Source organism: Podarcis cretensis (assembly GCF_951804945.1).
Source record: "Podarcis cretensis genome assembly, chromosome: 15".
Taxonomy (NCBI): Eukaryota; Metazoa; Chordata; class Lepidosauria; order Squamata; family Lacertidae; genus Podarcis; species Podarcis cretensis.
The window spans coordinates 7,820,240-7,846,143 of record NC_137185.1 but is presented as its reverse complement, the minus strand read 5'-3'; the positions used below and the strand labels follow the sequence as shown (position 1 = coordinate 7,846,143).

General features: G+C 42.5%; 1 protein-coding gene and 1 long non-coding RNA gene across 43 annotated transcripts in view; one reads left to right on the top strand and one right to left on the bottom strand.

Moving 5' to 3' along the window:
• Positions 1–9,981, top strand: part of MSI2 (musashi RNA binding protein 2) — a 413,369-nt gene extending 403,388 nt beyond the window's left edge. For 35 of the 39 annotated variants that reach the window (XM_079955691.1, XM_079955714.1, XM_079955709.1 and 32 more), the window contains one exon: positions 4,537–9,981. Coding sequence is in view for 4 of the 39 variants with exons in the window: in XM_079955717.1 (XP_079811843.1) it covers positions 4,537–4,598 (62 nt within the window). In the remaining 35 variants the exon portion in view is untranslated. Of the gene's footprint in view, positions 1–606; positions 4,008–4,536 lie in introns of those variants that run through there. The other 4 variants (XR_013833509.1, XR_013833510.1, XR_013833511.1 and 1 more) reach the window with 2 other exon arrangements.
• Positions 5,834–25,904, bottom strand: part of LOC307204319 — a 44,278-nt gene continuing 24,207 nt past the window's right edge. For all 4 annotated transcript variants that reach the window (XR_013833574.1, XR_013833575.1, XR_013833576.1 and 1 more), the window contains 2 exons: positions 10,185–10,260; positions 5,834–6,032 (listed from right to left, as the gene is read on the bottom strand). This is a non-coding gene — a long non-coding RNA (uncharacterized lncRNA). The remainder of the gene's footprint in view (positions 6,033–10,184; positions 10,261–25,904) is intronic.

Genomic DNA, 25,904 nt, shown 5'->3' with positions numbered 1-25,904 from the left:
ACAGGGTATTACATGTACTGAAATAAATAAATTCTGTACTTGTCACTAACCTTTAGAACATGCAGTTGGGGAAGGGCCATAATTCAGTGGTCAGGCATCTGCCCTGCAAGCAAATGGTCCCTGGTTCAATCTCCAGCATCTCCAGGTAGGGCTGGGAAATATTTGCCCACCTAAAACTGCTGCCTGAGGTGGATGCACCAATGGCCTGACTCAGTATAAGGCAGTTACATGTATTTCTATGGAGTATGATCTCAGTGACTGGCAGTGAGATACAACAAAAAGAAAACCAGGACACCATTCTAGGTGAACCAGGGTCTCAAACTGGTGCCATTAACGGTTGCTTGCTTATTATGTTAAAGTTACTAACAGCAACCAGGTTCAAATGCAGTCTTGCTACTCACAGAAAAAACACTACATGAGCAGTTTAAAATGGTGTTTTGGTGCTAACAAGTGTTAACCAGGTAACCATACGGCATTAATTCACCCAGTACCCACATGAGCGCTGTAACCGCCATTAACAAGGCAATAAGCAGTGGCTGAAATAAGCCCATTTCAAATGAAGAGCCTTTCTGTAATTTGTGCGCCATGTTTTCTTCACTCCACTAGGTATCTTCTGCTGTAGCTTCAGAGACATCTAGTCCTCTGTGAGCCTTGTTGAGAATATCTTTTGCGGCAATCCTTGTTTCTTCTTGACAACCACACAAACACAGGCAAAAACAGGCCCTGGATAGCCTTTCCTAACCTGTTCCCAATTACAGAAAGGTTGTACCATTTGGTCCACATACTTCTGCCGATCATTATTCTTATGCTTAGCATTGGAGTCCAGTGAAGTCCTTCACACACAACATTTCAGTAATTCTCACAACAGCCCTGCATTGTAGGTAGGTAGGTAGAGCTGCAGGTCAGATCACAGTTGAAGCAGCGATACTAGCATAGCTCAGTTCATGGCTGAGCTAAGATCTGAACGAGGATTTACTGGTTCATAGCTTCCTCTCCAACCTGTATTTTTCACGTCTCCTCCTAAACACCAAGACCACCAAACAGGAAAGAAGCTTGGGGATCAGAAGCTCAGAGGTGTCAGCTGTGCTACCTCCATCCACTGCAGCTGCCTTGTCTGACAGCTTCCCATAAGCCTATTGGGAAAGCCAAGCTACTCAAGAGGTTTCCAGAGAGAGGCCTTGCTTGAAACAGACCCAGAGCCTGATAGCCGAGTGGGCACAAACTGGCAAAAAAAAAACCCTAGCCATGGCTAATTCCTACTGACACCAGCATGATTTGAGTTAGCTGTGACTCAAGTTTTGCTCTGTTCTTTTCAAGTAGGATTTTGCCACAAATGACTTTTGCTGCCTTAAACCCAGGGCCTTGCTCTGAGAACGTCTTCTAGGGAACTTCTTGATATGTGAGGCCTGATTTCAGGTGTGTTGGGAGAGGGTATCCCTTCTGGCACCAGGCCAAGTAGAATGAATAAAGAGCTTGGTGGATAGAAACATGAAGTTAATTTTTAGAGAGGCAGTGTGAACACGTGTTATTTAGATGTCTCATTCTCACTGATTATATTGGCTGAAGCCAGTAAGAAAAATTAAAAATTAGGTACCGGTGGGATTCAATAACAATCACTTCCATATCCAAGTCATTATTACAAATGCAGCATGCCTCTTTCTTAACTCCACCATGGCGCTTAGTTACACACCACTCTGTCTTCCCTTTTCATGCCACTCTCTTTATTTTTGCCCTTCAATGCACCCACCACCACCTGCATCAAAGAGCACAGGTTCACCTTCATACTTGGTTTTGAAGTCCTGTGAAGAGGGCCTGTTTGTTTCAGAAAAAGGAAGACTTTACATCAACTATTGGCATGCTTTTTCATCCAAGTTGTTTGCCAACCACATCTCTTACTTTTCTAAAAAATGTGTAAATGAAGTTCCCCCACAGGTTCCTGGAGAGCAGCCATGTGTCTGGGATGGCTCCTCCCTCTGGCTGGATCAAATTATGGCCCCAGTTAGATGAGACTACCCAGGGGGAGGGAACATCCTTCTCACCAGACCACCCTGCCTCATGAGCTGGATGGTTGGGATCAACTTGAGCTCCTAGCTTGTCTTCTGTATTTCCTTCTTCTGTGTGTTTCTCTCTCTCCCTGCCTCCCCTTTCATTCCCCATCTGCTGGGGCATTTGGGAGGCTGTTCCTGTAGCACAGGAGGTTTGTGGTTCACACTGGCACAATTGCACAGAAGAGGAGGAGGCAGAGAGAGAGAGGAGCCCCAAGTGGGATAGTGGAGAAGATTGTGCCCAGATGGCTGAGAGCAAGCAGGCACCATGAGATTCATTGAGGTGATGGAGAAGCCTGCAGAGCCCATTTGGATCTCTCCCCACCCGCATCTCAGCCTTGGCTGGCATCAACAGCCAAACACTATGCCCCACAGCAGGGCAAAGTCACCTTCAAAGGGAAACGTGTTGTAGGAACCAGAAGCCTCTGAAGCAGGTGAACAGGAGAGCCCTCCAAGCCACGTCCAAGGAAGGCTAAAGCCCTGGGCTGCAAGTGAACTGTCAGTGGAGGGGGTTAAGTCCTCTCAATACTGCGCTTGTCTGGAGAAAAGGAATTCTCAAACGTTTTACAGGGGTACTGGTCAGAGAGATGCAGGCTGCCAGGTCCTCACCAGCAACAGGCCCTTCCCTACCATTGCAGTCCCCCTGTCCAGGACTGGAAAGGGGTAAATATGTACCTAAGTCCCATTGAAGGAAGAATGGTGCACTAAGTCAGCATTCCTTCTGCCCTCTTCTTCTTCTCCCTCCTCTTTCCTATTCTCCATCTTCTGGACACAAGTGGTCCATCTTAGTGGCACATTCCATAAGGCATGGAACCACCAAGGCCAGCCTGTTCAAGAAGGCATACAGCAGGAAGTTAGAATGCCTAGGGCAGAGGCTCTCTGAGACTGAGTGCTCCCTCTCCTGAGAGGTCAAAGCAAGAAGGCTCCTTGAACTGCTGTAAGAAGCCAAAAGCTGCCTTTCCAGACCAGTGGCACTGCATGGCCATGCATCACTCTCCATGTTCAAGAGTTATGAAAAGCTGAATGGGGCATGCTAGGAAAACATAAACCATCACACAAACTAGTCAACAAGTGACACAACAAGTGACGCCTAAGGTGATGGGAAAGCTGAATGCACCAGCAGTAGATTCCCCCAGGAATCCATGATAAACATGAGGGCAGGTTGTGGGTGGAGGAGCTGGCCAACAGGGATGATGTCTCCAAAGCCCATAAGGATGGTATGAAGAAAAACTCTTTGGGGGCAACGCGCAGGAGGAGGAGCCATCTCAGACACATGACGTCCTTCCAAGAACCCCAAGGAAACAGAAGTTCTTCTCACTCACAAGTAACTCCAACCTATAAAAATTTTAAAGGGTTTGCATTGAACTCTAATTTTGAGGACCTTGTGGCTCCACAGCGCATGACCTTAAAAGGAAGACAACACTTGGAACATAGGAAGGTGCCTTATACGGAGTCAGACACATTGGACCATATGGCTCAGTGCTATCTACACTGGTTGCCAGCAGTTTTTCAGGGTTTCAGACGGGGTCTCTTCCAGCCTTACCTGGAGATGTCAGAAGTTGAACCTGAGACCTTCTGCATACAAAGCATGTGTTCTGCCACTGAGCTATGGCCCTAGGACCAAGTTATTGTCAATATTAACATTCCTGGCACTTAACATAACCCTTATTTTGTTGCATGGACCTAGAAGCAGAGAGTCCCTGTTTGCAGCATTAGCTCCCTGCCTGTTTCTGTTTTAAGGGTAATTCATATTATGTGTAAGTTACCATCTTAGCTCTCCTTGTAGGTCATTTGCCTAAGAGTCTCAATCACCCAGTTCCTCTTTCCCTATCACGTTTCTCGGCAGATAGGTGCAGTTACCACATGAATAATAGACTCTGTGTGTATGCTACGGTGCCACTAGAGCGGCAGAAAGCTGGAGAATTTGATATTAGCCACCGAAATCAGATTCCCTAAGAATTTCAGCTTTCTTTAAAAAAAAGAAAAAGAAAAAAGATTAAATTCTAACCTTATACCTGGAAGCTGTGCCCGCTAACATATCAGAAGTTGGGTGTGGGGAGGCTAAATCTGCTTTCCACCGGTCGGGGGAGGGGACTCGTGCACGCCAAATAGCTCCCTGTGAATCACAGAATAAGGAGGCATACGACATAATTGCATAGTGTATGTAAGCACCAGAATTCCACTTTCCCTGTTTCTGAACTTGAGCTGATGTGGTGCAGCATTTTGATATTCTTAACACAAAGTTGGTTACACACAGCTCTGGATATCAACATGCATAAGTCCCTCGCCCTTTAACACAAACGTATGGTGGCCTGTTGGGAAACAAATGACATCCCAGGTAGACCACCTTCAACATGTGACCATAAAACCCATAGGAAGGCCCCTAGAACTAGTAACATGTCTCTGAAATGTTGGCTATAATTGTTGTTGTTTCTATCAATTCTCACTCTCATTCTCTCTCTCTCTTTCCTTTTCAAAAAACGCACTGTAGAGTATATCTGGATGTCCAGGCAAGACAGGGCGAAGTTTCTGAATGGTTCCATGTTTAGGTGATACATCATCAATCAGACTTTGAGCATTGCATCATCACCAATAACCCACACAAACTGGAGGTGGCATTCAGCGGACTTGGGTTGTCCACAATCTCTATCATCTCACAAACCTGCTGTACTATATAGAACAACAGCTTTTTAAAGAAAAGAATACGTGTATATATATATAATCCATTTTGTTCATTTTATTATTTTTCTTGATGTTTTTCCCCTTTGAAATCTATTTTAATCACTCTTTTGTAGTATTTTGACATAGGCTTGTAGTCACGTAGACCAACTACTTTGTGTATTTAGAAAAAGCCTAACCATAATATAACTGTTTATATAATACGAGGATTTTTTTTTTTTTTTGGCTTTGCTTTTTAATAACCTCCCACCCCTTTATTTTGTTTTATGTACTTTTGTCGCTTAAAAGAAGCTGAAGTGGTAACACGATTCTCAGTTGACTGGTACCAATTCTGAAGCTAAAAAAACTTTTTTCAGGTGGAATTTAGCACACACTGAATTTAGAAGTAGAGCAAGCAAGACAAGTGAGCGGACATATTCTATTTATGCTGTATAGGGAATGGGAGGCTGGCTCAGTAACAAGATCTCTAGCAGTTCTTTGTATTAGTTAACCTAATTATATCTATTTTCGGCAATAAGGCAAGGACTACAAAGTTTTTTGTGCGTCCTTTTTCTATAAGTGCATTTTTTTGTTGTTGAAAAAGAGGCGATATAAGGTTTTTTGAAATTGTGATTTCTGAAAAAATAATAATACTGTAAATACAATTCCATTAACTTACATATAAACTATTAAAAAAGAGAAATGCATAATATTTTTGTGATGGAGTCAGACTAAGGCAGTTTCTGTACTGAACGGAAGAAAAAGACAAAGATTAGGGCTCCCCGATCTGCTGGAAGCTTCTCTTCTGCAAGTGAACAGAAGAGGCCCAAGGGCAGTTCCTTCCTGGCTCCCATTCATCTCGCCAGCACATGGAATGGCAAAGCTCCCAGTGGGTCGCACCCTGACATTTTTAAACGTTTGAGATCGACTGCCAGAGCTGGCCCATAGCAGTTAGATCAACACTGTTTAGCTTGCTCTGTAGGTGTTAGACCTTATAACTGTACTAGCGTCATACCAGCATATTAACTAGACATCTGTGCACAGCTTATAAAGTAACAGTCTAGTTACATTTTTAAGTTAAGAAGGGGGGAAAAACTGCTTTTCCCAAGATTGAAAAAGCTACAAATATAATATTTAAGACGGTATTTAAAAATCCAAGCACACTTTTTTTAAACCATTCTTTAGATCACCTGACTGACTGTCCATTCATTTCAGCCACCCTGACGCCTTCTATAGCTCTCTGGCCAAGCGAGTCCACTTGGAAGCTCCCACGCTGTGGGCAGGGGGTGCAAATTAAGCCTTGCATCTTCTCACCTCATCCATTCTTTCCTATATTAACAAATTAGGGAAAGCAAAGTTTGTTTGTTTTTTTAAAAAAGAAAATATTGTTCTGAATACCTCAGTGCTACAAGTTTATCACCCTAGACGCAAGAGAAGATTTAATTTATTGTAGATGAAAACAGATTTGAAAAAAAAAAATGTATAAAAAACATCATTGCACTGTGACTGGTAGGGAAAAACTGACAATTTCCAATTTGCACATGTTTAATGTTTGGCTGTTATATATATGGTCCTCTGCTGGGGAGGAGTCTTATGAAGGATATTTTTTAATTTAATTTTTTAAATATGGGTCAAATAGGCCAGCAACAGCAACTCGAAGTACAACACAGTAGGTGATATTACAAGCATAACTATAGTGTGGATATATTCTTTTTTTTAACATTAATATTGACAAGGTTTATTAATATTTTTTTAAATTGTTACGTTTATAAATTTGGTACTCTAGGTACAGCCAGAATAAGACACTGAATGCGACATTTGTTAAGAGAAAAAAAAGCTGCTGCGCTCCTATTTTTGTAAAACTTTACTAACAAGTAGGCTAACATAGTTGTTCAATAGACAAGTTAGAGCAAAGCATCTTTGAACACTCACCGAGGCACCATAATGCTAACCGTAAGGAGGGGGGAGGGTCTTGTTTTTAAACAACAAAAAACATGGGTTTCTTTGTTTGTTGTTGATTTTGGGTTGTTTTTTGTTTGTTGGTTGGTTGTGTAATGTCTTTGGTTGTATTATTATTATTATTATTATTATTTTCTTATTTCAAAACAACCAGGTTTAAAAGCCAGAATGCTGGACGCTTTTTAAAATTGAGACTTGATCAAGTAGTACACTAAATAATAATAATACTATTAATAATAATAATAAAGAAAGAAAAGTAATTAACTGCAAACCAAATTCCCTGAGAGTCAAGTGTGTAAAAAAAAAAAAAGTCAGGGAATTTTTTTTTATTACTCTTTAATCAATGTAGATGACATCAGAGTACCACCTATCAGGGACGACTTCTCTGAAGGCTCCTTTCAAATGATGTCGAGTTCTCCCTCCCAGGAGCTCTGCGCAGCTCCCATTCATTTCAATGGAGCTTTCCTGTGAGGAGTTCCCGGGAGCGTGTGCCTGTACTGTATACTACCATGTGTTCCTCCTCGTCATTCATTCCCTGTCACCTCATAGCAGATTATTTGATCATTGTTGTATGTTAATAATGTATAAAAATGACTATCTTGTAAGAGTGCTGTCCTGATGCTAGTGTAGTGACAACCCCCAAACCCTTCTCTTTTCTTCTCTTTCTTCCTCTTCTAGTACATATTGGTAGTTGTATCGTAATTAAGGTTAAATACATAGATGTAGTTATTCAGATTTAGGACCAGTAAGGATAGAACTTTCTCTTATTTAAGACAAAACGAAATGCTAATAATTTTGGGCAGGTGTTTTTTTAAAAAACTTAAATTTTCTTTTTGTGTTTTTTCTTTCTGCTGATCTCATGTGGTTTCAACTAACCAAAGGTCTCACAATGTTAAAATAAAATAAAAAGAAGAAGAAGAAGGAAAAAAATGCTAGCAAAACTGCTGCGGCATTTTATAGATTCCCCCACCCTTTGACTTTTATAAAGAGGGTGTGCCATACTACCTTAAATGCTAACGCTAGATATGCAAAACTGGATTTTTTTAATTTATTTTTTAAAATAAAAAAAGAGGGAGGCATGGTATAATAAAATGATTTTACTAAGAGAAAAAATATTTTTTTAAAAAAGAATGCTCAGAAGAAAAAAATTGATAACCTGTGTGAATATGTTTTAGATGTTTCTATACCTTTTGAAAAGCCCCAGTGGCCCATAGCACAACTTGTGTGGAACCTGGTATGTTTCTGAAGTGGCTTCCTAGGCTAAGGTTCGTTTTAGTTCCCTCACTCATCTAGAAATCTGTTTCAGAGGATTTGGATTCGTTTGTTTGTTTTTGAAAACAATTAATTTTAGCACAGAAGGCTCAGCTGCATCTTTATTTTAGTCAAGGTGAGCAGGCAAAAAGCCCCATCTTCAGCATCTCATCATTTTGTTCCAAACTTCCCCTTCCAAACAATGCCTTGGAGTTAGCAAAAACCAAAATGTAGGAGCAGAATGGTGTAAACAGGGATTGAAAAGCACCACTCAAGTACTGTGGTGGATTCTTTACACACCTCCATGGAGAAAGCATTGGAAAATGCTGCTTTGTGCCTCAAGTTAAAAGTTAATTTTTAAAAACAATCTTGTGAAAACCAGAGACCAGGAAACTCTATGAGAAATTCTCTGTTTCCGTGGTGTTTGGATGTCAAAATTGATCTAAAAGTTTGGAAAGAGCTTGGCATGAAATCCTGGCATACTTTTCTTTTTTGCTACTGACTTGAACAGAGGGCCAGAATTTCACTCATGGGATATTGGGAGTTTTTAATTCACATTGCCTGTTTCTCCTCCCACCGAAGGAGGGGAGGGGAGAAACAAAACACACCCCATCCAATCTTAACTTGATTAAAATGAAGAGCAACCTGTCCCTTTTTTGTTTCCTATTCTACATAATGTTCATTTTAATTTGAATTTGTAGCTTGGACTTTAAGGTAGCATGGCTCTGTTGCTGTAATTTTTTTCCCCTTGTACAGCAGTATATACACAAGCTGATGAATGTTACACATCTTGCTAGGCTAGTTGAATCATTGGGTAATTGTTGGTAAATAATAATGACCTGAAAGGTGTACAGACTTTTTTTAATTTTCTCTTCTCCATCACCCAGCTATTAACCCTGTACGATTCTTTCAATCTTGAGTGTGAATGAGGGCTAGGGACTCCAGCCACCAAACCACCCTGTTTCATTTGCCATCTAATTCAATGCAACATAAAACAAAACTAAAGCAATATAGTTTTCCTACATTTTTTTCTTGAAGGTCAGCCATGGTTGTGTAATATATATATTGCATATGAAATTGTTTACAAAAAAAAAAAACACTAACTACTTATTTTTTACTCTTGGGTGTATTTGTTTTGAAAGGTTTCCTTTTTGTTTTGTTTTGGGTTTTTTTCTGAAAAGCAAAATGGTTGGAAGAGCAAACTGAAGCTAGTCTAACTATGTTTTGAGTGACAGGGGGCCTTAGACACACTGGCAGATTCCCAAAAAATCTGCATCAATACACTGTAGAGTTTCATAAAGTGCGCAGAATCTAATTCCAATCCATTTTCTCACTGTGTGCAAGCACTACATGAGATTCTGCAAGCTAAGCAATACTTTAATACTGTAATAAAAAAAATTACCAAAAAATAAAAGGAATTCAAAATCAAAGTGATCTGTTTGCCAGTTACCAAACAATCAGAATGTATTGTCTTGATAGAATTTTGTTTCAGACAAAAACAAACAAACAAAAAAAGAAGTCACCCGTGCTATAGAATAACCTGTGTTTGTACATATGCCAACACCACCACACATGTGTGGGATGTGAGTGTCAATTGAATTCTAGTGATAGCAAAATAATCTCACTGTATATGTTGTACATGTTTTGAATTCCATCAGTAAATCCAATGCAAAGTCTCAGCATTTTCAGGTGGTTCTAAATGTACTTAATCAACAATGACACAGTGGCCAGGCCTAGCCCCTTCCTTTTATATTTTAGTATGAACTGATGCGAACTTTGGTAGTGACTTTTTATATACATATATAAATATATATATACATACATATATATATATACGTGTATCTATATATATCAAGCATCTTTCAGGTCTCTGTGTATGGCTTTCCGAAGCCCTGTTGTAAAAATATACTACATGGATGGGGGTCTCTCACATCACAGATGTGGAAAGTATAATTTTATATTTGTATTTTCAAATAAATAAGTTTGTGAAAGGTTTCCATCCTCTACTGTGGTCCAGAAAATCAATGTGTTTGTCTCAGAAAAAAATAATAAAAAAATCTGTTTTGAACAGTGTTGTATGATGTGTCATTTGCATCAATCGCTTGACACCTAGCTGTTAATGTCTATTTTTCCACTTCCCTTACCTGCATTCATCTCAAAAAGGTGCCCATATGCTCTGGTTAGTCAATCATCATTTCTTAATTACTCTGTTACAGCGGACAAGGTGTTCTACGCATTTCCACATCTGCTAAGGAGGAGACATAAACCTACCTGGCATGAAGGTTCTTTTCTTGATAACTAGATGCCCCATTCTTTTAATCATGCTTGTCTCCTGTGCATCAGAACTCTGAAAGGCAAAGTTTCAAGAAAGACTTCAGAAGGATGTGTGTGACATCATAGCTCCCAGGGATTCATGGATTGTTTTCCACAGTCCCCACCAGGTGGGTGCTTGCAAAAAGAGTCGCTGGGACTCTTAAAAACTAAAGCATCAAACCATTTATCAAGCCACCACCAACTAGCATCAACTTGCCCATTATGGTTTTGGCTAATGAGGTGTTTAACTGCCCATCGGATGCAACGGCCTTGGAAACGGGGGCTTTCCATATTTTAAATGACTAAATATATTTTTTTTACTGGTTATTTTAAATTGAGGGAGTTGAGAAAGGCTGGCGTGGCTTGTTCTCTTGCGAGCTGCACCGTGGTACTTATTATTAAAAACCATCCTTCTGCATCTCTAGGTTCCTTGATTCAAAAAAGCTTATCACTCTCTTCTTTTACAAAGAATATTAGAGCTGTCTGAAGAGGCGCAAGGACCTGATAGCATATAGTTCTTTGCCAGACTGGGCTTCAATGTATTTCTAATTTTGTATGGGGGAGATTCAGTATGACTCTATCCAGAGTGATATCAGATAGTCTGCAAAGGTTTGCTTCAGCCCCCAATTCAGGCACCACTTTGCATTCACCACAAGGGTAGGGGTATTTTTTTTGCTGGGGCGGGGAGCTCTTTCCCATCTGACTTACTGTTATCTACACCATGAAGATAACAGCTGGTGGCTCCTTGGGACAATTAATTCCTGGGGCTAAAATCAAGAGGGAATGATGCAACAGGTGTGGGGAGCCAGGTGAGGGCAGAAGTGCTGTAAGGAGAGCCCTGCAGCTGGATCAGACCAAAAGCCCTCATTTATACCAGCATCATCACAGTGGCCAATCAGATGCCTTTGGGAAGCAGGCAAACAGGATCTGAGCACACCTGTACTGTCTCTCCCCACTTGTGATACCCAGAAACTGGTATACTGGTTCTTGGTGAGTTCCAGCACCTCTTTTTCTAGAAAAATAGCACTGCATAAAATATAATTAAAAAATCAATGTAAAACACCACTAAAAGAATAGAATAAAAATAAATACACAGTGGATAAAACTGAATAGTACACACACACACACACACACGTCTTTAAGAGGCTTGAAAGCTGATTACCAATCTCAGCCTCTCAAATGCTGAAGTGGGAGCCATTCCAAGGGTGGGTGCCGCCACTGAGGAAGGCCCACTTTTGTGTTGTTACCAAGCGAGAATCCATTAGCTGCAGAATGACCAGCAGACTTTCCTCAGAAGATCTTACTGCTCAGCTTGGTCTGTACTGGGGGAAGTGAACTGCTAGGTACCCCACTTTCAAGTGGCTTAGGGCTTTCCATATCAACACCCAAACCTTTTGCTTGTCTCAGTAGTTAATCTGCCTCTTAACACTAATGTAATATAAGCAAACTGGGTTCCCCACTGTGTATCTTGAAAGCTGCATTTTACAGCAACCAAATCAGGCACGAGGGTAGTCCCATGTATAGTGCATTACAGTAATCTAGATGTGAGGTTACCAATGCATAGATTTAGATGGCAAAGCTATCCCTGTCCAGGAATCATAGATGATGAACCAACTAGTTGGGAATGGGTGCTCCAATCCACGGAGGTCACCTGAACCTCTAGTGATAGTGACGTATCTAGGCACAGCCCAAAATATACCGCCGATCCTTCGGAGGCAGCATATACAAAGATGGAAAGTGTGCTAGCTGATAAATGACAGTAGCATAGAAAATTGCATTATATCAGGAGAAACTGCTTTGCAAAAAAATATATAAATAAGGGAAAACTGCATACCAAAATGTGCTTATTAGCAGAAATTCACACCCTAAAATTCTGATGAATTTTCATTAGAATCTTGTAATCGCAAATTGTGACAGGAATGTTGGGAACTGAATTTAAGATCAGAAAAAGGAAGAACTGAAAAGTGACAGTTCCATTCATCTCTACACACGCCTAACCAGAAACCCCTCAATGAATCAAAGATTGAAAGTTATAAGATACCTAGCCTTTCAGATGAGCTGGAACTTCACATTTTAAAAAAAGAAATAATCTAGCTCCTAGTTTCATCTTAGATGGCGACAAGGTAGGAAGAGGAAATGGGGACGGTGGAGACTCCACAAGGGTCTCTGCCCCCTCTTAAGGGGACTTCTTCCATTGCTGAAAGAGAGACCTCAGCACTCAGGTTGCTTAACAAGAGAAGATGGACTTGGGGCTGCTGCGGTTGAAGGTCAGCGCCCTGCTGGCTGCGGGATGGCCTCGTCTCTGGAAAGCAGTCAACCCATCAAAGCCTTAATGGGACTGATGATTAGTGAGGTACTGAGGGAAAAATTAGATTAGAAAAACAAATGAAAATCATTTAGGAAGTGGGGCTTATTTGCGGTGGAAGGCTGCTGCTGTATCAAGGCAGGCAGGCAACAATTTGACTTCCATCCAGGAGAAGGAGAGCAGGTCTGGAATACATTAGTGTGGTGGGAGGCCGGGAATAGCAGCCACTTAACCCTGTCATTCAGCAAACATTAGTGAATTATGAGTGTGTTACTTGTTGGGTTATGCGCTTGCAAAATGCCCAACGGCCTCCTATATCTCAGCTAAAAATATGCTCGTGCGCCTTTGGTGTCAACAAACTGATTTTTATTTTTATTATTACAGACACTCCCCACACAGCTACCCACTCCCCAAATGATCAGAAATAAGTTTTCTGTTCCCCTTGCAGCTTCTCAAAAATTTAAATCCGAATCCTAGGCCAAGCTTGTGAAAGAAGCCAAAATTTCCTCTCCTTGTCAAATTACTACCCTTGATGAAGAAAGCAAGTCCTAAAAATGCAATTTAGGACCTTTTCTTCATGCCATAAACAATGATGGTAGATTACAATGGGTTTAAAATGCTGTTTGAACTGTTCTTACTATGTAACCTGAGCTGCAGATAGGTGCATTGGGGGTGGGCAGAATGATGGGAGGGAGAGGGAAGTTGCTTTTTGCTAATAGCTGTGGGGTGGAGCTTGTCACAAGAGTAAAATAAGATCCAAAATTATTCAAAGGCTGTTCGAAGAAAATTCTTCTATGAAGAGGGTTGGGTTTTTTGTACCTTTTCTATTTAAAAATCCATGAATGGGTGCTCTGTGCCCAAAGGCTGAAGACCAGCTAACTAGTTTTCAGCTAGTTGGAGGTGGTATGACAAAGAAGCCATTTCCTGTGGTGTACCTGAGGCCTCTGATGAGAAGCTTCTACAGGTTTGTGATGTATTGCCCTTTGGGTGGTCATGCCTTTATTATGTCCTTCATGAACTCTTTCAGGAAAACAAAAAACCCCCAAAAAATGCCTGTCTCCAATCAAATTCTAGATTTCATGGTAGGAGGGGATGGATAGATCAGCCGGCACACCGCCCCCCATCACCTGAGGTTTTTTAAACTGGTGATTGACCTTGGTGCTGTCTGCATGCAGAGCACGCACTCTGCTATCCATTTGTGGACTCCCGCCTTTCCTTTTCCCAAAACTCATTTCCGATTCAATGTCCTTCCAACTCACCTACGATTCCTACATTTCAGTCCTGAACCCACCTGCCCCAGTCTTTAAAAAGCTGCACCGTGGAAGCAGAACGAACTGCACAATTATGCAGCTACGAGGGTTGGTCGAACTGTTAGGCACAGAAAGGCAACCACTGCAGGGGGCAGAGGCTGGGGGACAGCTGCAGTGGCAGCCCCACACGGAACAAGAGCTGTGTCTGCCGCATGGCCTGTCCTGGCCCCCTAAACTAGCTGCTGCCCCCATGTGTGGTGGAGGAGGAACTTGGGAACCTAGGAAGCTGCTCTATACTGAATCAGAACATGGTCCATCCACCTCAGTAGTGTCTGCACTGACAGGCAGGGGCTCTCCAGGGCTTTAGGCAGGGAGCATTCCCAGCCCTGTCTGGAGCTGCCACTGGGGATTGCCCAATATGTAGCAGAGTCGGGGTGGGGCTTCTGGATCGCACTGATGGTCCTTACCATTCCCTCCACGATTCATGTGCAGAGGCCAGCAGCCTCATAGTTAAATATAACACTGTTTGAAACCCTATCTATAGTCCAGTGGTGGCCGGCCTATTTTGTTCTTGATGATTATTTGTTTACAGTCGTGCCACAAATCCAGTCCGAAGTAGGAGGCAGGCCATTTTTACGTCTTCTGTGACCCATTGAGTACATCCCTTTGGCACTGGGGAGGTCAGCACAAAATGCTGCCCTCATTCCATGTCCTTCCTAGGTTTGTGGGCGTTCCTGTCCAACGTGTGCACCCCCAAATTCATTCGAACACTACTGCTTTGGGCAGCAATACCTCAGGTTGCCCTCATGCGCTAATCTGTTGCTGCTTTCCCTTCTGCAGGGATATAAGCCAACACTACAGCTGGTCAGGCACCATAACTAAACCCATCTCTGTACGTCGTGCTCCCCAGTCTGTAGGATGTGCAACAGTTGTCTTAGAGCCAGGGGCCTGGCTTCTGGTTATTATTATTATTATTAAGTTCTTAACCTGAGGTACTACTTCTGGGTTAGTGGAGTCTGTAACCCGAAGTGTTTGTAACCCAAGGTGTTTGTAACCCAAGGTACCACTGTACAAGTTACTGATTTTGTTTATCATAAACTGTCATACAGTTTGCATCCAGAGAGGGATGCTGTAGGTGGAACAAATTAAAGCTACTTTGAAAAAGTTTTCTTTTTAGGTAGGGAAATGACCCAACCTAGCCAAGATGGTACAATTTTTGCCATAGCTGAACTTTTGCTGAGCTCACCACCTTGCCTCATGTTCCTAACTGGAGAACAAAATAACTCCATTGTGTTAAGCAGTTTCTGCTATAGTTGCTTATTAATCTGCAGCGCTCTCTCTCTCTCTCTCTCTCTCTCTCTCTCTCTCTCTCACACACACACACACACACACACTTTCATCCTCCTCCCTCTGCTGCTGGAATGAAGATCTAGCCGCTATCAAGCCCACTCATGGAAGCTGTTTAGCAGCGGAAACCAAAACCAGCATTTATTAATTATCAACTTAAGTGCCTCCTTTCATGGATATTTTCAAGGGCCTCCTTATTATTAATAAGAATAATAAAACAGAGTGTGCTTATTAAAGCTCATTCGTTATACAGCATATTGATTACCGACGGGGGGGGGGGTGCACCGATTAAAAATGCACACGTTATACTTGCCACCCCTGCATGGCATTAATTTTGAAAGCTGTAATTCAGACTGATTATTACCCTAAGGATCTTCCTTTTTCTTTCTTTCAAAAATAGAATTTTTTCTATTCTACTCCTCCCCCCACCACACACACAACCCTCACACATATGGAGAAGATCAAATAACTGCCTTCTATAATGGCCCAACCAACAATTGACTCCTATAAGCATGGTAAACAAACTTGATCAAAGTGAATCATCTCTTCCACTTCCTCTAGGGAATTAGCTTTTATTCTAAACTATCAGATCAGGGTAGCCAAGAATTCTGAATTGACAGATGTGAGTGCATTCACACTTTACATGCTTGAGCCCCTCCGGAAAAGTTTTTGAGAGGCAGTTATATTCTGCAACATATCAGTTACACAGTAATGGTGCAATGGTAGTGTCCACACATTCTGCTTTTTTTATAGTGCAACAAAAGTGCTATAGCACACAGACACACAGCTCCCCAGAACATTTCTGATGTGAAAAATTATAGGATTTCAGCAGGAAGCTATGGGACATGCACCGATTGGAAACAAAGCTATATGCCTGCCCTGCAACTTTTGCAAGAGCAAACACGATTGAAAGTGGGGTTGTATTTAACTGCCCCGATACCAGCATGAGTACAAAACATCGTGAATGTGAAATAAAAAAAGATGTGTGGAAGGGCTTTAAATGCGAACTGAATCCAACTCCTTTCCGTATCCCTAACAGCTGTTGCGTAAACACGCATGGGATTGGGCTGCCTAAAAGATGGCACCCTCCCAGCTAGGATAACAGTGGCCATTGGTTAGTAAAGGTGATGTTATCCCCAAAACAAATTCGGAGATCTAAGCCCTCCAAGCACCCAACACCATGCCACGACTGATTGGCAAGAGGAGGGTGAGGAGCTGGACGCAAATGCCGCCCCCCTAGGAGCCAGTTGCAGAAGCAAGTGTCAGAGTCAATGTTGCTAAGCAGCTGGTCCCTGGGGTTAGAACCACCTGACACCCAGCTGCAACCTTAAGATTGCTGCGTTGGGAGTAGGGATGCCAGAGAATTCCAATGAAAATGGGAGCAGAATGTGCCAGGGTTTCCTTATTCATCCCATATCTGGAATGGAAATTGATCCAGTGAATACGATTGGTATACACTGTTGTTGTTTTGAGTCCACAAATTGAAAATTGATTAACACCCCACACAAACAAACACATCTGCAACTGGGTTTCCTTTCCTCTGAAATGAAAGGGTGGAATATGGTGATGTAATTGCATAATCCATGGAATTAAGAGAAACCTGCAGGTATAGGGTGGTATATAAATTTAACCAATCAATCAATTAATTGCAAAAACTACATAAGTTATGTAATTTTGCCACAGTGGTATGCAAGACAAACAACCTAGTTTTTGGTGAAAGATGACCTGCAGGGGAATGGAAACAGTGCTGCATGTGACAACTGCAGAGCAGAGCAGAAAAAGAAGCCTTATTACATCCCTTGTTGGGAACCACAGGTGAGTCATATTCTGTCCTAAGGAAAATCATGCCTTATTATTTACAGGGAACCAGGCAGAGGGCCTTCTCAGTAGTGGCACCCTCCCTGTGGAACACCCTCCCTTCAGATGTCAAGGAGATAAAGAACTGCATAACTTTTAGAAGACATCTGAAGGCAGCCCTGTATCAGGAAATTTTTAATGTTTGATGTTTTATTATGTTTCAATATATGCTGTAAGCTGCCCAGAGTGACTGGGGAAACCCAGCCACATGGGCGAGGTATAAATAAAATAATAATAATAATAATTTTTGTTGTTGTTGTTGTTGTTATGCCACTGGCCTCGCTACCACTTCCTTGTTTATTTCAAAAATTTAATTCATTGTATTACGCACACACATACACACACACAACACTTTGGTATGTTGCATTCAAAGCAGCTTATGACTTAATCAAAACAAAAGAAGAGTCAGACATCAAAAATCAGTAATTCTAACATGAAACAACACGACAATGAAACACGGATAGCAGTGCCAATTTTACAGAGCAATCTTCAGAGATTTAAAGCAGCAACAAGTCCTAACTGCTGACCTAAATGCAACAAGAGGTGGAACCTGGCAGAAATCCTGGAAGCATCTTTAAGGGGTGGGAGGGCATTCTGTGATCTAGGTACAACCACTGAGAGATGCCCACCCGTATGATGGAAATAGTCCACTCCCCATTGTGGCTCCCCAGCTTCTACTAGTGGCATAATATACTGCCTTTGAAAATGGAGGCGGCATAGAAACCTCTCCTCCATGAGTTTGCTTTCGTTTTCATTGTACAGTCCCATGTTCTAAAGTGCCGCAAGGAAAACCAGGTGTTTTGGCTCACTTAATATATCTAGCTATCTGTATCATTTAACATGTCATATGATGCACAAGGATTCACTCTCATTTTTAAAAAGTACAGAAAGGGGGTTATTCCCAGAGTCTTTACCTCCAGCGTTGCTGAATACAGGGCCCCCACTGAGTCTAGGGGTCCCTCAATTGTTTCCTGACACTTGACCCCATTTCCTGTATGAGTTTACTAGTGGAGAAACAAAACCTTTTACAGTCTTGTGTGAAAAATGTGAACTCTAAGAGGCAGTTTCTTGGGCAGCCACTGTTGAAAGGGAAGCCCTTATTTTAGCTTTTTAGTGAAAGAAAGCAAAAGGGCTGTTTCCAAGAGGTCCTGGCTTTGTTTGGTTCCCTCCCCCTCCCCCCTTTTTTTACCAGCAACAGCTGCTGGGCTAGACAGACCCCCTTTGATATCATGCCATGAATCCACTTACAGATGCTTTGTCATGCTGTCATCTATGCTCATAAAACAGTCAGAATTGGCTATTGAACAAACACACAATCCAGAGGTGGGGTGGGGGGAGCCTGAGGCCTTCAGCATTAGAAAAGACCCCCACAAGGAGACCCATGACCACAAAAGATCCAGCGCAACCCTAGCATGCCCTTTATCTTGTCTGGACTACAAAGGATCTGCAGTGAGGAGATCCAAACAGCTCTCTGAAGCTTTTTATTACCTTTAGCAGACTCTGTTGCCACAGCCACTATATGAGGCAGAAGATTTTGCACCTGCCCACCCTGAAAGACATCTCAGGCTGAGGCTCCTTGCCCAAAGGCACTAAACAACTTCATGGCTGAATGGCGATTTGTATTAATCATAGAGATATAATAGAATTGTAGAGTTGGAAGGGACTATCTAATCCAGCCACTTCAATGCAGGAATCTTTTACCCATTGTAAGACTCAAACCCACAACCCTGAGATTAAGAGTCTCATGTTCTATCAACAAATATCTAGCTGTTAAATGGAGCTTTCAAGCATTATCTTGTTAGAATCCTTACAGCAACCCTGGAAAGTTGGCTGGTGTCATCAACTTAACAAGGGAGACTGGGCGCCAAGGTGTAGCCAAAACGACTTGCCTAAGCCGCCTGATCACTTTGTGGTAGTGGGTGAGATTTTTCTGCTTATAGTTCAGTCTCTTGGCCACATATGCAGCCACAGTTCACAGAGATGACCCAGCAGATCCAATAACTCCTTCCAACAGCTCACAATCTGTCTCACATTCAGTTATACAGATAGAACAAAAAGGAACACAGCCGCCCATTCACCCAGATCCCATTGGGCCACATACATTTTTGAAAACATACTGACTTTCTGAGAAGGAATGAAGGCTGAGGCGCCAAATTGACAAGAATAGAAAATGGCTTCCCTCACCTACCTTGAGGGGGCGGGCTGTTGCTGGAAGGTCAAGGCGCAAGGCCTACTGACGCTCTTGCCATCATTTCTAATTCTGTTCCCAAAACTTGTTACATGCCACCTATTCATGTCCAGTAGTACACAATCGACACCCTCCAGGAGTGATGCTTCCACGCCTTCCACATGCGCTGCTTCAGGAAGATTTTGGGCAGGACAGAGTCTCAAAGAAAGATGCGCTCTCGCAAGCCCACATTCCCAGCTTGGTCACTCTCCTGTGGTCATGTCCACAGAATGGAAGATAACAGGATCCCAGAGATGTGCTCTATGGGAAGCTGGCTTTAGGCACGAGGCCCGTTGGCAGACCAACTCTGCATTACAAAGATGTCTGCAAAGTGACATGAAGGCTGGCAACATCAGCCCTACCGTGTGGGAATCCCTTGCAGATGACTGCAGTGCCTGGAGACAGACAGTCAGGTCCTGTATCCACAGCAGTCAATGACCACTGGGAGGAGCACAGAGAAAAGTAACGCTGTGGTGCATCTGCAGCAACATAACCGGACGCTGCTCCAGCTGCAATAAAACATGTCTCTCCCATATTGGTCTCTATAGCCAAAACAGGCACAGTAGCTCTCCAGCCATGTGAATTCACCCTCGAAGGTGCACTCTCCTATTATCTCCCGAGACTGACCGATGCCAACCACCAACCATACAGTACACAATAAAATAAAGAACCTATCAACTGTATCTTAAAATATTAAATGATGATAATAATTATGGTTGAAAATCAGTGTATCAAAATGGTAAATGAATGATAAATAAATGGTTGGATCCCCACCCCCTCCCCTTCAGTATTTCTGTAATGTGGAAGGTATTTCGGACCTCGTTTTTCTCCCTTTGCAAAACAGCCCTTTTGTTTGCCAATCCAAGTCACAGAGGCAGCTGCTAATTTGCTTTTTTAAAAGCACGGTGCATATCCATGGCATCTTGTAAATTTGCGACTCTGTGAAAGCGAAGCCATCTGCAAAGGCCAGAAGGAAAACTCTCCTCTTGTGTTGACAGACACAGTGATGTAAACAGATCCCTTTTTATGTAGCAAAGCTGTTTGTGTCAGATCCACACAGACTTTGTTTCCAGGATATTGTGGCAATAGCACCATAAGGACGTTCTCTTAATTCGGGGGGCGGGGCGGAATGAAACAGTAAATCACCTAAATGAAGCCCCTTAAATGTGGATGCAATATACCCACTGTCTTCTGGTGTTCCACAGTGGCTTAGGGTAACAGCTGCATGAGAATCTTGGCTCCGACAACTATTAGTACATGGCAGGAGGGCGAGGATGACAGAGAGAGAGGGATAAGTAAGATGGACCTAGGACTGGTGGGGAGAACCCCCACTGCCAGTGGGAGAACCAGGAAAGGGCTTAGAGCTGATAGGATCATTGGTGAGGTAGACCTTGGTGTCATTGGTAACATGTTCAGCGAGAAGAGAATAGCACGAAACAGCCCTGATCATCACCCTGGAAATTATGGAAAATGTATATGGGACCCCACCAGCTCTAATTCAGAGACCTTCTGCTGCCACTGCTAAGTAAGCTGCCTGTGGGCCCACAGACAAGAGTAGGCATGACACCAGAGGGTCTTTGACAAGAGACTTCTCAAATCTGTCCCTGTCGAGGAGGTACCCCCTAGAGCTCTAAATAGGACGGAGCTGAGGAAGGGAGGTTCTTTTTTGCCCCCATCCTGCTTTCCATCTGAGTTCATGGGGAACCACCATGGACACAGAGTGAAACAATACCTGCTAGTTTGCTGTGCACTGATACTGAAGAAGAGATGTGAGCCATCTTTTTTTATTTTTAAAAAATGCTATTTTCACAAATGCCCATTATCACAATGATGGACCCAAATTTGTGCTGCCACAAATTCAGCCACATGTCAGCACAGCCCAGTGTGCATTGGAACAAAAAGTTACAAGAACATAGAAAGAGCACTGCTGGATCAGGCCAGAAGCCCGCCCAGTTCAGCATCCTGTTCTCATCGTGGCCGACTGGGTGCTCCAATGAGAAGCCCAAAAGCAAGAGCAGAGCACAACAGCACTCTTCCCATCTACAATTTGCAGCAAGTGGTATTCAGTTAGCGTTCAGACCTCCAACAGTGGCATGGCCTTGGTCCAGTATATCTGAAGGAGCGTCTCCACCCCCATCATTCTGCCCGGACGCTGAGGTCCAGCGCCGAGGGCCTTCTGGCGGTTCCCTCACTGTGAGAAGCCAAGTTACAGGGAACCAGGCAGAGGGCCTTCTCGGTAGTGGCACCCACCCAGTGGAACGCCCTCCCATCAGATGTCAAAGAGAAAAACAACTATCAGACTCTTAGAAGACATCTGAAGGCAGCCCTGTTTAGGGAAGCTTTTAATGTTTGATGCATTACTGTATTTTAATATTTTGTTGGAAGCCGCCCAGAGTGGCTTGGGAAACCCAGCCAGATGGGTAGGGTATAAATAATAAATGATGATGATGATGATGATGATGATGAAGAACATGATGATGAACCCTATTTTAAAGCCATCCAAGTCAGCAGCCATCACTACCTGAATGTAGCTATATCGGTGCAAGGCACTCTGCACTGTCACTTAAAGGATGAAGTGAAAAGAATCTCTGACAGAAGGCTGGGAAAATATCTACCTCTGCCAAAGACCTTGGGAGAGTTGATGCTGGCCAGAGTAGACAGTGTTGGACAGGAGATGGGCCTGCAGCCCAACTCCATATGAGACACCTCATGTGTACATCATCACAATAAACCTTGCAGCAACCCCTTAAGGTGGGTGAAAGCTATACCCCAATATCACAAGTTTCTGGGGAGGCAGAAATGCATAGTAGCATAATAAATCCTTGCCACACGCAGCCTATATCGATGCTCTGGAGAAATGTTGCTTCCCTTCTCCATTTGTCCCGTCAACTCTTTGCTTTCATGATGCATAACTCAACTTGGTGCAACATCTGCTTTTCAGTAATGAGCTATCATTCTCATCCTTGAACAATTATACCCATTAATATGTGTCACCTATCTATCCAGGGGAAAAAGAAAAAAAAATCTCAGCCCTTTATTACTATAAAGCCTACTTATTTGGGTATTCTTTTATGATAAAGCCGCATTATCCAACAACAACCAGAACAATGTAGCAGATAGATTGTTGGACAGATGAGATAGACCAAACTCACTTTTGCAGGTCACCTCAGATCCCCAATTATACTTACATGATAAACTTTCAATGGTCTAGGAGTGATTCCCTCTATACTGTACCAAAGAACCCTGTGAACTACCGTTTAGGGCTAGGGATGTATTTAGAAGGCTCCGCAGCACACTCATCAAACTACAGTGGTACCTTGCGTTACAAACGCTTCAGGTTACAGACTCCGCTAACCCAGAAGTAGTACCTCAGGTTAAGAACTTTACCTCAGGATGAGAACAGAAACTGCACGGCGGCGGCACGGCAGCAGTGGGAGGCCCCATTAGCTAAAGTGGTACCTCAGGTTAAGAACAGTTTCAGGTTAAGAACGGACCTCCAGAACGAATTAAGTTCTTAACCAGAGGTACTACTGTACAATTGTTATGGGGGGAATCATTATAGATAAAGCACTGGTTAATTTTTAGCAAAAAGTGGTGTTGGGGCTCACTCCTGGATACAGAATTATTTGATCTAATCCCCTAATCCCTGATGTACAAGGACACTCTCTACTTACTTAAAATGCACTCTGAACATCTCCAGAAGCATAAATCAATAAAAAACAAAAAACAGAAAAATATTCTAAAGAATCCACCATTAAATCCAGAGTCATGCACTTAGTAGATCCCAAGATGCTGTCTGAAATTAAGTCTTTACTTGAAATCTAAAATCTGATTAAGAAGGGGGTAACATGAGTCTACTGCAAGAGCAAGTTCCAGCATGTTGGTGCCACAGCTAAAAAGACTATATTGTATCACCATTAGTGATGGGTGAATCTGCCAGTTTTGGTTTCTTTCAGTTTCTCCATTTTCCTGTCTTAGTTCAGTTCTCCACATTTCCACATTTGTTTTTTGTTTTTTAATGTAAAAAATATATTTTCCTGAAAATTCACCAGAGTTTCAGTGTGCATTTATACACATTACTTGATTGGTGAACTGCACTGCAAATTTCAGAAAACTGCAGATTTTGGAAGATGGCAACATTTTTAGTTTGCAAATTGTTTTTGAAACTGTGAATTAGGTACAGCCACCTTTAAATGAGCACTGAATCAAATTTCCATCCATCTTTAAGTTCCCCACCTTGTATTCCCAGACTGTGGAATACTACCTTGCATTCCCATGCTTAGGAAACTGTTCCACGAGATGAGGGAGTGGAATTATTTAAGTGGTGAAATCTTGCATTAAAACACAACAGTACTCGAGGAAAAATGTGCTTTGGGGAAACAGTAATACAGCGATACAGCATTTTCTAAGAGCAAACCAGTCAGAAAGGTAACACAAGGTACAGCAGCAGGACACAGGGGTAAAATAAACAAGAAAAAAACTAATCCCAAAGAAGGGCAATGTGAGAAAATTATGGCACACAACTAAAATATAAAAGGACAAGCTTGTGACATAACCAGGAGGAGGGTAACATGGATATTTATGTGCATATATTTGATGTGGTAACAAGCTGAACCACAGAACAGTCCAAGCATCTATCAGAATAGTGAATACACAAGTGCACTGGGAAGCAGCACAAATTATCACCAAAACTAACTTATCTTAACTGAAATGGGAATCTTGGTTCACTTTCTTATTTGCTTTGGTTGCAAGCAAACCCAAAGGCACCGGCATTCCTTTAATTTGCACAACTTAGCTGCCCTGGCCTTTCCTGCCCTGAGATGCCTGGGGGGGAATTGCAAATGTGAGTGGAGGGAGGGGGAGATTCCCCACCGCACTCCCCCAGGTTGATCAGACAGACAGGCTAGTTATCCAGCTGCCCTCTGCTAGTGAGAGATCCGGCGCTTCCTGCCAGCCCACGCACCGCGGGCTAATTGACATGACATATTGACTGGCACTCTTCCGGGGAAGCAGGCAGGAAGGACTGCGCATACCATTCCAGCTCGGCAATAATTACTGATTAAAAACTAGTTAAAAGGCAATGAAGACTGAAACGTACATTAAACCAAACGACCCTCATCTATAGCAAAGCCACAGATAGATTGGCGCGATTATGAAATCATCGCTTAAAATGTCTACAAACATTAATGGCTGTTTGAATTTCCCAGAGATTTATGGGGAGAGAGCGGCTAATTTCACCTGGGCTGCTGCTTTCCCTTCCTGTGCTGCTGCCACAGCCCTTGATGCAAAACCCACAGACAGTTGCCTTTGTTTGTATGCATGTCTTGAATCCCTGGGCCTGCAAAATACACCGTCTTCTATTTTTAAGCCTGCATAATTAAATCCTTTGCTTCATTGTTTTGTAAATGGAAAATGACACCAGTAGCAAAATTAATAACTTTAGAGATGTACCAGGAAGCCAGTGTGCTCTCTGTGTTTCTTGCCGCAAGTGAAATGTTCATTAATGCTAAGGGTATAATAAGCTGCTTCTCCCCTCTAAGTCCCTCGCCCCCTCCTTCTCTCCCCATCATTTAGGAAGTTTTAGTGTTTGTGTGTATAGTATCTGGCTAATTTGGGGTCATTATCTCAGCAGTCACTTTGGGGCACCTCGGTGCCTTGATTTGAGACAAGCATTCAATCTTTTCTCTTCCTCCAATTTAAAACACAGCGGTGAACAAAACCTAAAGAGCCCTCCTGTACCAGTGTGTGCAATCAAATTTAGTCGAAATAAACATTCAGATGACTTGGCCAGACCGGCTGGAACAAAGGCTCATCTGCTTCCACATAGCTCGCACTCGGCACCAGCGGGGTCAACCCCACCCCAGGAGCAACAACTCTTCATCAAATCAGATCAAGATAATCAAGGTAACTAGAAAGCTGCGAGGCTTGGTAGTTCAGAGGTCAAACTACAAGCAAGCAACGCAAATCTCAACTCTCTGCTTTTTAAATAGTGGTTTGAGAGAGATTTCACCCCTATGGCGCACCCATCTTTCTTCTGTCCCTATAGCCTAACTCAGACAGCAATTATCCAGAAACTGAGTATGTGGATAGCATCCTGGGTTCACCTCAAGGACCACCTCTCCCCTTATGAAGCGACCCAGACCCTGCAGTCATCATCCATGAGATGTCCAGAGGGTGGCAACATGAGAACAAGCCTTTTCTGTGGTGGCTCCCTGTTAGTGGAACACTCTCTCCAGAGCAGCTCACCTGGCAACTACATTACCGATTTTTAGGCATCAGATGAAAAGGTTTCTCTATAACCAGGTCTTTGGATGATTAAACCTTTTATGGCCTTTTAACTCTACAGAGGAAGGTTATTGGTTGGTTGGTTTTTATGTATTTTGTGTTTTCATTTTTGTATTTTTATGTTGTGAGCTGCCTTGTGGTCTTCAGATGAAGGGTGGTATACAGATTTAATAAATATATAAAGGAATAGGCTTAAGATGCAGATTGTGCATTTATATTTAATAATCAGTTTTTAATAAAAGAAAAGGCATATACCAGCTTCCTCATGAAATTCTGAGCAGGAAGGTCTGTAGAAGGCAAACTGGCAACATCTGATCAGCATATAGAAATTGCAACCCAGATATCGTTTTTCCATGGATGGTAATCTTTATTAAGCGACTCACTGCCCTCTTTACAATCAGCGAGGA